Source organism: Triticum dicoccoides, chromosome 7B (assembly GCF_002162155.2).
Source record: "Triticum dicoccoides isolate Atlit2015 ecotype Zavitan chromosome 7B, WEW_v2.0, whole genome shotgun sequence".
NCBI lineage: Eukaryota > Viridiplantae > Streptophyta > Magnoliopsida > Poales > Poaceae > Triticum > Triticum dicoccoides.
The window spans coordinates 31094189-31105116 of NC_041393.1; the positions used below are offsets into that span (position 1 = coordinate 31094189).

Below are 10928 nucleotides of genomic sequence, written 5' to 3' on the forward strand. Positions count from 1 at the left end.
TATGTGTGTCATGTAGTCCAAAGCATTTATATAGAGTGCACACATCTAGGGGGAGCCTGTCTATATTTTGTAGATGTTGGGTTTGCTTATATTCATTGTTGCACTCTTGTGTGCAAATCCCATATTGTCATCGATCCACCAAAAAGGGGGAGATTGTAAGGGCATATTTCACCCTATGTGGTTTTGGTGATTGATGACAATGCGTTTGCGGACGAATCGGGTGCATTGAGAATTTTAGATATCTCATGTCTAAGCACAAGACGATTTGATGCCCCTCGGAGCCTAGTGAAGATGGCGTTTCTCTACTTTTCTTTTCAGTGGACTTGAGTCGTAGAAAAGCCGTACTATTAAGAGGGGGTCCGCTTTGGAAAGTTTAGGGTGGAATCAACACGTACACGTCTGTCCCTGTGAACCACCTTTCCTTTGCTTCTTTGGAGTGCCGGCCGTTTATCCGTGTCTTTGCAAAATGAAGGACTCCTAGTGTTGGTGAGTTGTGGCATGCGGTAGTACTGCTCAAGGGAGCAGTAGTACTGCAGCGGCCCACAGTAGTACCGGACGGGGAGGCGGTAGTACCGCTCCACGGGCGCGGTAGTACCCTGGCCTCGGGCCCAGCATAGCAACACGAGCGGAAGTAGGGGCGGATGTAATTTTTAACATCCATGCCCTACGCGGTAGTACTGCTCCCTATATGTGGTAGTACCGTGTCCGATTTTTGCACAGATCAAAACTCAGGGGAAGTAGCCACGGATGTACTTTTATTCGCCCGTGCCTTCCCAGCCCAAACAAACCCTGCCTTGCGGTAGCACCACAAGGGCGAGCGGTAGTACCGCTCCGGCGGTTGTACCGCTCTTTGCTTCAACGCAACAGGGCTGGTCTGGATCCTGCCGCGCAAGCGGTAGTACCGTAGTGCCTTGCGGTAGTACTACAGGCCCTTGCGGTTGTACGCATGTCTAGTGTGGTAGTACTGCATGTCACGGGCTGGATAAGTGGGTAATGGTTGGCTTTGTTCTATCACTATATAAGGGGGGTCTTCTTCTCCGAGTCGACCACCTCTTCCATCCCCAAGCTCCATTGTTGCTCCAAGCTCCATTTTTCCCGATCTCTCTCCCTAGCCAATCAAACTTTTTGATTCTTTAGGGATTGGTTGACAAGGCCTCGATCTACACTTCCACCAAGAGAAATTTGATCCCCCCACTAATCCCTTGTGGATCTTGTTACTCTTGGGTGTTTAGCACCCTGGACGGTTGAGGTCACCTCGGAGCCATATTCCATTATGGTGAAGCTTCGTGGTTTTGTTGGGAGCCTCCAATTAAGTTGTGGAGATTTCCCCAACCTTGTTTGTAAAGGTTCGGTTGCCGCCTCCAAGGGCACCAATAGTGGAATCATGGCATCTCGCATTGTGTGAGGGCGTGAGGAGAATACAGTGGCCCTAGTGGCTTCTTGGCGAGCATTGTGCCTCCACACCACTCCAATGGAGATGTACTTCCTCTCAAAGGAAAGGAACTTTGGTAACACATCCTTGTCTCCACCGACTCCACTCTTGTTTATCTCCCAATCTTTACTTGTGGAAGCTTATATTGTGTTATGTCCCTTGCTTGTTTGTGTTCTTGTTGTTTATGCATCATATAGGTTGCTCACCTAGTTGCATATCTAGAGAACCTACTTTGATGCAAAGTTTAATTTGGTAAAGAAAAGCTAAAAATTGTTAGTTGCCTATTCACCCACTCTAGTCAACTATATTGATCCTTTCACTAGGCTACTCCGATTTATGTGACGAGTCTTGCAGGAGAAAGAAGCACACCTTGCACATTCATCGCAGGAAACCAACCAAGAGCACTCGCTGCATGGATCACGTGATATCTTTGTTGGCCTATGCCAAACAATCTACCAAAGATGTCGAGGACTAAGCTACTTTAATTTTGTGACGAGTCTTGTAGGAGAAAGAATCACACCTTGCACCAAAAATCCCGACCTCCACCGCTTAGCATCATCACGGCCGTGTTGCTCTATCCTGGTACAACTCCGACTTCACGCTTAGGGATATGCTGAATGGTTGATGACGAAGGGCATGCCTCTACCTTGCTCCTCTTGTCATGATCATCTTTGCCACATGAGTTGCAATGTCACCGGAACCCCCAACACTATTGACCATGATGTTGTGCATGCCCAACTAAAGAAAAGCACAAACGGAAACCATGGTCTTCAAGCTACCCTCCAAGGACAGAACATGATGGTGAACCACCGTTGCCGCCCGATGTTGCACTAGGATCTAGCATTTTCCTTGAAGACATAACTTGGCGGGTGGGGGGGACCACAACAATCCTCGACTGCGTCTCCAAGGAGAATAACGACGCCCATCGGCGTTGTTGCGGCTGACAAGGCCCAACAAGCCTTCCCCACAATCCGATGCCCCCATGCAACCGACAACAATTATCCATCTACCAACCCGTTGAGATGTGCATCACTAGTGTGGCGATGGCACCAAAGCCACACTTGAGCCACCACCTCCCTTGCCTCCATTCGTAAGAGCGCCAGATCTGGACGAGTCTGCACGGACCCGGCGACCATCCCTACAAGTGCCGCTACAGAGGAAAACCTATCTAACATGCCACCACCAGAGCTTGGAGGATGGGTTGCCTCCCCGTCGCACCAAGCCATGCGAGCAGCCAGATCAACAATGCCGCTTAACCTTCCCTATGCCCGAAGCCATAACCGCTGGAAATCGTGCCTCCTTGAGGAGGGAGGAGCAGCTGGCAAGATCGGGATGAGCCCGAGCCTCCTCAACCATGAGCAACAGTCGACACGCGAGGCCAAGGACCTCGCCGCCGCAACACAGCCCCGCGGGTGGATGCGCCAGCACATGCCCCATCGAGCGCCACCACCACCATCCTAGAGCCGCCGCACGAAGACCACACGAAATCCCCACCCCACCTTTGGGAACAAGGCCCGCTAACAACACGGCAAGGGCCAACGCTAACGGCAGTGGGCGGAGCTGGCAGAGGAAGGTCAGTGGCCAGGGGGCTAGGATTTCCCTGAGATGCTAGGGAGAAGCGGTGCAGGGGTCATGCCTGAAGTTATCGTGTCTGATTTTGTGACGCCAATTTAGATCGCCTAACCTTAGGCATGTATGACAAAAAAGTGTAGCAAACGTTGGCAAACTTAGTCTATGGACCAAACAGGGTTCCCCCAAGATGCCAGGGAGAGGCGGCACAGGGGTCATGCTTGAAGTTATCGTGTCTGATTTTGTGACGCCAATTTTGATCTAACCAGTAAACTGTTATTTCTTAGACAAGATAGTTTGGGCTGAAAAGGCAGTCAATCTTATCCTAGGCTAATGTTATATGGCCATTGTGTTGAGCAGTTAATCTTATCGTAGTCAATGTTATATGTCCATTGCCTGGAGTATGCTGACTTTAAGGTGATGACTTTACTATTATGCAGGTCGCAAGCCAATGGATGGTACCTGCTTGCTTTGCTGTCACTACTTGTAAGTAATGTACACATAGTTTCAAATGTATGAGGAAGGCATATGATTTCTCATCTGATTCCTTCTCCGACATAGAGGCATTATGGTCTACCTCAGTTGCAGAGCACAACAAAGGCGTCGTCAACCAAGGAAAGGGTTCACAGCCGGTCGTCTGTCTAGTTTGGTATAGTATGAAAGTTGGGTGGGGCCAAAGAAGGTTTTGGCTCCAGCGTATCTGGCCATCAGCCAGCCATGGTATATGATAACCGGAGTTACATTGGTCCACTGACTGGACTTAAAAGAAGCTCTGCTCTGCTAGAGACCCTTGATCATGCTTCTAGCTCACAATGGATGTCAACCGAGGTCCAAGTCAGTAATGGCTCATGTTTAGTCTGTGCGAAGAGAGCCAAGGGTCAAACACCTCTGCAACTGCGTGGCTATGTTCCAACATTTCATGTCATGTGACATCGCCATCTAGTTGTACAAAACTCTGTGTCTATAATAATAATGGACTGCTTTGGGACATAATAGGCGAGAGGTAATTCAGTAGGAAGAGGCTAGAGTTGATGTTTTCTTTCTTTCTTTCTTTCTCTTCTTCTTTTCTTCTATGAAAGGATGAGTTGCTTCTTGTAGGTTAGTTAGCCTTTCGAGTTTTCAAGGTGGCTATGCTTCATCTTGTTAGTACTGGACGAGCTCATATGAAAACAGACGAAGCCCTCAATAGTTTATGAGGGTTTCTTTCTGGGATAAATGCTGCCAATCGGCGTGAGATCGCGTTGATCGCTCGCTTACCATGCTTCCCCTGCCCTTGACCAGCAGAGTTACGAGTGGTGGTGTGCGGAGCTGCAACCGTTTGCTAGGAGCATGGGCATGCACTGCTATGAACTGCCTGAGAAGGTGGTGCTGCGTGTGGTGACGGTGGGGTGCGGTGAACAAAGGGCATCTGTGCTGCAAGCGGCAGCACAGATTGCTGGTGGTGCTGAGATGTCGCATGCCGGAGTTGCGAGCAGGGTGACGAGGCCACATGATAGTGCTGCAAAGGCCGTTTGTCGAGACGTCGTGGGAGGTGGAAGGTACAAGGGGCTACGGCGTGGCGAGGCTGGAAGTGGAAGATAGAAGTTTTTTGGCTGCGATGTGATGGTGCTGAAGAGGGGAGGTGGAGAAGTTTTTTATTTTTGGCTGCGATACGATGGTGCCGAACTGTCTTGCTAAGAAGAAACTGTTGGTGAAATTGTCAAGGCGTCTTGGGAGAAGGCAAAGCTGGATGGAATCGGCCCGACGCTCGCAGAGAGGACTCGAGCGGTACATGCACAGATCTACATTCCTAGGATCACGAAATCCTGAAAGGTTGCAGAGAATTAATAAATTAAAATAATAATTAGAGAAATTGAAACGTGGCCCTATGAACGCGGATTCCCGTTCTAGGCAGAAAAAAATTGTTGTTCTCATTGAGAACCTGTTGGATCAAGAAGAAATTTTCTGGTTGCAAAGAGGCCGAGCAAATTGGTTGATGCATGGAGACCGAAATACTTCTTTTTTCATAATGCAGCCACGGCTAGGAATAAGGTAACCAATTTAGGCTGATCAGCCTGTGCAATCTGGTGTGTAAAATAATTGCAAAAATGATTGCCTCTCGCCTGAAGGTCTTCCTACCATATATTATTAGCCCAACTCAAAGTGCTCTCGTTCCTGGAAGATTGATTACAGACAATGTATTGGTGGCATAATGCTTTCACATCATTAAGACAAAGAGAGCAGGCAAAGAAGGTTTGTGGGCAATAAAACTGGATATGCACAAAGCTTATGATCTGTTTGAATGGCCTTTTCTCAAGGAGATTATGCTCAAACTTGGATTTCAGGAGGTGTGGGTAAATTTTATTATGAAGTGCGTCTCCACTGTTGAATGCTGAATTCGGTTTAATGCGGAGGAAAGTAAAAAAAATTAAACCTACTAGGGGTCTGAGGCAGGGATATCCGCTATCTCCCTATCTTTTCTTGTTATGTACGGAGGGACTAACTACCCTATTAACGCATGCGGAAGTAAATGGAAATATTTCAGGTGTAAAGGTCTCCAGAGATGCTCCACCTTTTACGAACCTTCTCTTTCTTGATGACTCTTTAATCCTTATGAAAGCAAATTTGCAAAGTGCAAAAGCGCTGAAATTGATTATAGATTTGTATTGTGCAGCGTCTGGGCAGATGGCCAGTGTTGATAAATCCAGCATCTTTTTTAGTCCTAATACAAGTGTGGAGATTAGAGAACAAATGTGTACAATTCTTAATATTATGACTGAGGCCCCAAACAATAAATATTTAGGAATTAGGATTGCTAGACAATGTGGGTTTAGACCAAACTGACTGTGTTCAATATTTAATTTATTGTATTGTTAAAAGGGTCAGTGGTTCGAAGGAAAAACTTATGTCGGCTGGAGGAAAGGAGATCTTGCTTAAAGCGGTTGTTCAAGCCATACCCATGTATGAAATGTCGGTCTTTAAAATTACTAGAAAAATTCCAAAGGAATTATTGACGCGATGGCACATTTCTGGTGGGGAGACGAGGACAACCAAAGAGGATGCATTGAATGGCCTGGTGGAAAATGTGTGTACCCAAGAATCAAGGAGGAATGGGCTTTCAGGATATCCATTGTTTCAATTTGGCTATGTTCGCTAAACAGGCCTGACGTCTCATTGAGAATCGAGATTCTCTATGTGCTACCATTTTGACTGTCAAATACTATCCTGACGGTGACTTGTTGAACACTAAACTAAAGAAGGGCTCTTCCTTCACCTAGCAAAGTATTATGAAAGGTGTGAGTACCCTGAAACGGGGTCACATTTGGCTAGTGGGGAATTGTCAGAATGCCTGGATTACAAGTTGTGCAAACTGTAAAATTATTACTTTCTAAGGGAGGGCAATTGTTGTGTAAGGTAGCAGATTTGATTGATTCGGTTCTTAATATTTGGGATGAAGATCTTCTCAATTAGACCTCATGGCCTATTGATGCTCAGCGAGTACTCGTGGTCCCTATCTCACAACATGATATGTCAGATTTTGTAGCTTGGAATTTCACGAAGAATGATACGTTTTCGGTTTTGTCTGCTTACTTTGTGGAATGAGATCACCAATATGAAAACAAGTTGCAGCATACCAATGGGATGGGACTTACCGCGGTTAATCCCATTGGGGGTAGGATTTGGAAACTCTCCTGTCCGGCAAAGGTTAAAATATTTATTCACGAAGAATGATACGTTTTCGGTTTGGTCTGCTTACTTTGTGGAATGAGATCACCAATATGAAAACAAGTTGCAGCATACCAATGGGATGGGACGTACCGCGGTTAATCACATTTGGGGTAGGATTGGAAACTCTCATGTCCGGCAAAGATTAAAATATTTATTTGGCGCACGCTTCATGGTACTCTTCCGTGTCGTGTTAAGCTAGCCAATAGACATGTAGAAGTTTCACCGAATTGTCCTGTCTGCTCGTCCGGACCAGAAGACACAAAACATGTGTTGTTTCTATGCAACATGGCAAAATAAGTGTGGAGAAGGCTAGGGATGGATGGTATTATCAACAGAGCTTGTGAAGTAGATTATGCGGGTGAGGCAGTTTTGGAATTTTTACTTTCAATGCCATATCAGGAGTTATGCATTATGGGCAATCAAAATGTGCATGAAATGTCACCATATCAGGCTGGTACTTGCGGTGGGAAAGGCATAAATTGGTTTATAACGAGACAACTCAAAACGCACAACAAATTTCCATGGGAATACGTGCTTTAATAGCTAATTTTGTTACCGTCTCTTTGTCGAAGGTTTCCATGAAGAGAGGGGCATGGTCTTGGCCCCCGACGGGGTTTGTGAAACTTAGCGTCGATGCTTCTTCGACAATGAGTTACTTAGGGGTATGATGGGGGCGGTCCTAAGAGACGATAAAGGTAGGTTCATTACTGGGGAAATGGTCACATTGACTGGTGTGCGGATGTACTGATGGCTGGAGCTCTGGCCCTAAAATTCGGCCTATCACTGCCGCAGAGGACATGATGCAACCACATTATTATTAACTGGATAACACGGAGGTGATCGACACCATGAAGGAAGGAGGAAGATCCTCGGGAGCAGGAACGTCAATTTTTAATAATTGTTTTCATTTAGCTTGTGATTTTCCTATTTCTAGATTTGAGCATTGTATAGAGGAGCAAATAAAGTCGCTCGTGAACTTGCCAAATTGGCTAGATTGCCAAATTGCCAAATTGCAAAGAACCTGCATGGGGAGTCGTCCGTGATCCTTGTCACGGCTTCTAGACAGTCTGAAGCCACACATATGGACTGGACGTGTAGATCTTTAGCGAGTGCTAGCGCCTCGCTGCATGCCTGGGCCTCGAGAATCGCCGGGTCTAGGAGGCCTTCAAAAATGATAGCAGAAGCCCCAAGGTAGTTTTTTTTTTTTGAGACAAGAAGCCCCAAGGTAGTTACCATGTGTACTCCAGCGTAATTACCTACCAGGGGCCAAGTAGTAGTCTATGGCCACGAGTGGGCTTTTATATGGGCCTTTTTCCCCATAATTTTTCATAATCTCCGTTTGGGTTAACGGGGGCCAGGTACGTATATTCCTTAGCCTAGTCGCTAATTACGCGTCGCTTCTGAATAAATCGTCGATCCTTAGGGGGAGCCAGGCCCCTGCTCGCCCCTGGCTCCGCCACTGCTCCCTCCGTCTTAAAATCTACGTAAGACCATTTTTGAGAGTATGTATTTATCTAGCTAATCCTGTAAAAAAATGATCTAGCTAGATGGGGCGACGTGAATCAATCTGTGTGGTTGAATGATTAGAGGGACTGTGGTATCCCCAGTCCACCAGAGTTCAAATCCTGGTGCTCGCATTTATTTCTGGATTTATTTAAGGATTGGTATGCGTGTGTGCGTTTACAGGAGGAAAAAAGCTAGATGGGGCGACGTACGTGTAAAGTAGTTGCCTCCGGCTCCGTTTGTCTTGCTCACCATATAGAGAGTAGAGACTGAACATTCGTCGTCGTACTGTTGCGTAATGTGCGCTTGCATGTGCATGCTGTTGACTACTGTAGTTTACTGATGCTGATAATAACACCTCAACGACATTCTCATGGTTAGTTGACCGCCAGTCGCGCCAGCTAATTAAGCTTCTACCGTACGGCCAACACATCTCACGGCCGATATATGCCTGCCTCTGCCTCTGCCGAGGCTACGCGTGTCACCGCCACTCACCGTTCCTATGCAATATAGAGCGCGCCGTGTTTACTTGTAGTCCCTACGTGGTCCAGCCACCTTGAAAGTTTGGCATGCTCTTCGTTTAACAATGTCTGTGCCGGCAACTCCCCGTAGTTGCACCAAACGACGGTTGATTATTTTCAGGAATCTAGCTAGGACGAAACTTATCGTGCCACCTTGTCAGCATATTCTCACATGGCAGAGGCAAAAAATTAGAGTTATGTGTATGGAAGCGGAAGAGCATTATAAATAGGGCATCATGGATGCACAACACTTCATCAGCTCAGCTCAGCTCCAAAGAAAGCCTCCCTAACTAGCTCTCTTGAGACTTGGGAGCTTAACATTGTTGTGACTTGTGAGCCCCCATGGCTTCGTCCACTGTCTGGCAGTGCATTGTTGCTCTCTCCCTCTTCTGCTCCGCCGCCTACGGCTACGGCTACGGGCAAGACAACGGCAACGACAACGGCTACGGGCAGGGCAACGGGAACGGGAACGGGAACGGGCAGCTGGATCCGAGGTTCTATGAACAGAGCTGCCCTCCTCTGGGGTTCATCGTGCGCGTGAGCATGATCAAGGCCGTCCTCACGGAGCGCCGCATGGGCGCCTCCCTCCTCCGCCTCTTCTTCCATGACTGCTTCGTTCAGGTAAAATACACTAATCATGCATGCATGCACGTACGAGGTTACATTCGTGATCACGTCAAGATCATGCATGTATGTTTTTCTCAGGGCTGCGACGGGTCCATTCTCCTGGACGACGTGCCGGCGACCAACTTCACCGGCGAGAAGACCGCCTTCCCCAACGTCAACTCCGTCCGCGGCTTTGAGGTCATCGACGACATCAAGAGGAACGTGGAGTACGTCTGCCCGGGCGTCGTCTCCTGCGCTGACATCCTCGCCTTGGCCGCACGGGAAGGCACAGTCCTGGTACGTACCTCGTTCGTGCATGGCGTACATGTTCTCCATACATGTGTATAGTGTATAGACGTACATTACTACACTAGGTACAGTTACAGACCACACTCATGCATGTGTATCTTGCCACGCACCGCAGCTCGGCGGGCCAAGCTGGGCGGTGCCGCTGGGCCGGCGGGACTCGACGACGTCGAGCCTGGACGGAGCGAACAGCGACCTCCCAGGACCGTCGCTGAACCTCACTGAGCTCATCCAGTCGTTCGCCAACAAGAGCCTGAGCCCGCGCGACCTCACGGCGCTCTCCGGCGCGCACACCATCGGCTTCTCGCAGTGTGTCTTCTTCCGGGATCACATCTATAACGACACCAACATCGACCCCGCGTTCGCCGCGGAGCTACGGCGCGGCTGCTCCACCCCGACGGGCTCCGGCGACACCAACCTGACGCCGCTCGACACCCAGACGCGGTTCGTCTTCGACAACGCCTACTACCCCAACCTCGTCGCGCGGCGGGGTCTGCTGCACTCCGACCAGGAGCTCTTCAATGGCGCCGCCCAGGACGATCTGGTGCGGCAGTACAGCTCGAACAGCGCGCTCTTCTTCTCCGACTTCGTGGCCGCCATGATAAAGATGGGGAACATCAGCCCGCTCACCGGGAATGCCGGCGAGATCAGGCGCAACTGCAGGGTTGTCAACAGCAGCTGATCCCTCTCAGACTTCCAGGTTGCAAAACAAGCAACTTGCGGAAAAGCAAGGAATGTATCTTAAAAAGTTTGTGTAACTAATTATTATTTTCGTTTAAATCTCACCTCTGTAATAAGTTCACTGTACGCCGAGAATTTTCTGTTATCAACCACTTGTTGTTACTTTTTTGGCAGAATTGAGTTCAGTTTATTTGATTAAATTTCAAATTTGGTTCTGATAGAATTTGAACTTGATTCTAAAATATCCCAACAACAACTTTTATTTTTGTATGCTACATGGAAATTTAAGTTATTCATTATACAAAATTTCGTTGTCTAAATTTGAACTTCATCTTCACACATCAAAATTAGCTTGGAATCAGACATGGGGTATCTAATCTCAAGCATAAATGCACCTGCATGAATTGTAAATACTGAACAAATAGTAAAAAAAAATCTGAGATTTTTTGTGACGAACATCAACGAAAGTTCTAACATCCTGCAAAATTTCACTTTGAAAAGACATCCTTGGAGGCCTGTACAAAGAAACAAAATTCAGGGCTAAAAAGGACGCATTTTGGAGTACTCTTTTTTTGTGCTTTTTGCACACAGCTCCACGGATG

General features: G+C 47.6%; 1 protein-coding gene across 1 annotated transcript; it reads left to right on the forward strand.

Moving 5' to 3' along the window:
* The first annotated feature begins 9075 nt into the window (after positions 1–9075).
* LOC119335532 (peroxidase P7-like) lies at positions 9076–10327 on the forward strand. The gene is made up of 3 exons (XM_037607650.1): positions 9076–9354; positions 9439–9636; positions 9764–10327. Exons 1-3 carry the CDS (start codon positions 9076–9078, stop codon positions 10325–10327), a joined length of 1041 nt encoding a protein of 346 aa, XP_037463547.1.
* Positions 10328–10928: the final 601 nt, after the last annotated feature.

What these genes read in the sequence shown, in the direction of transcription:
- LOC119335532 (XM_037607650.1), top strand. Translation starts at nt 9,076, where the DNA reads ATGGCTTCGTCCACTGTCTGGCAGTGCATTGTTGCTCTCTCCCTCTTC. An exon ending in TCCATGACTGCTTCGTTCAG is followed by an intron (nt 9,355 to 9,438) that starts GTAAAATACACT and finishes TGTTTTTCTCAG; the next exon opens with GGCTGCGACGGGTCCATTCT. An exon ending in CACGGGAAGGCACAGTCCTG is followed by an intron (nt 9,637 to 9,763) that starts GTACGTACCTCG and finishes CACGCACCGCAG; the next exon opens with CTCGGCGGGCCAAGCTGGGC.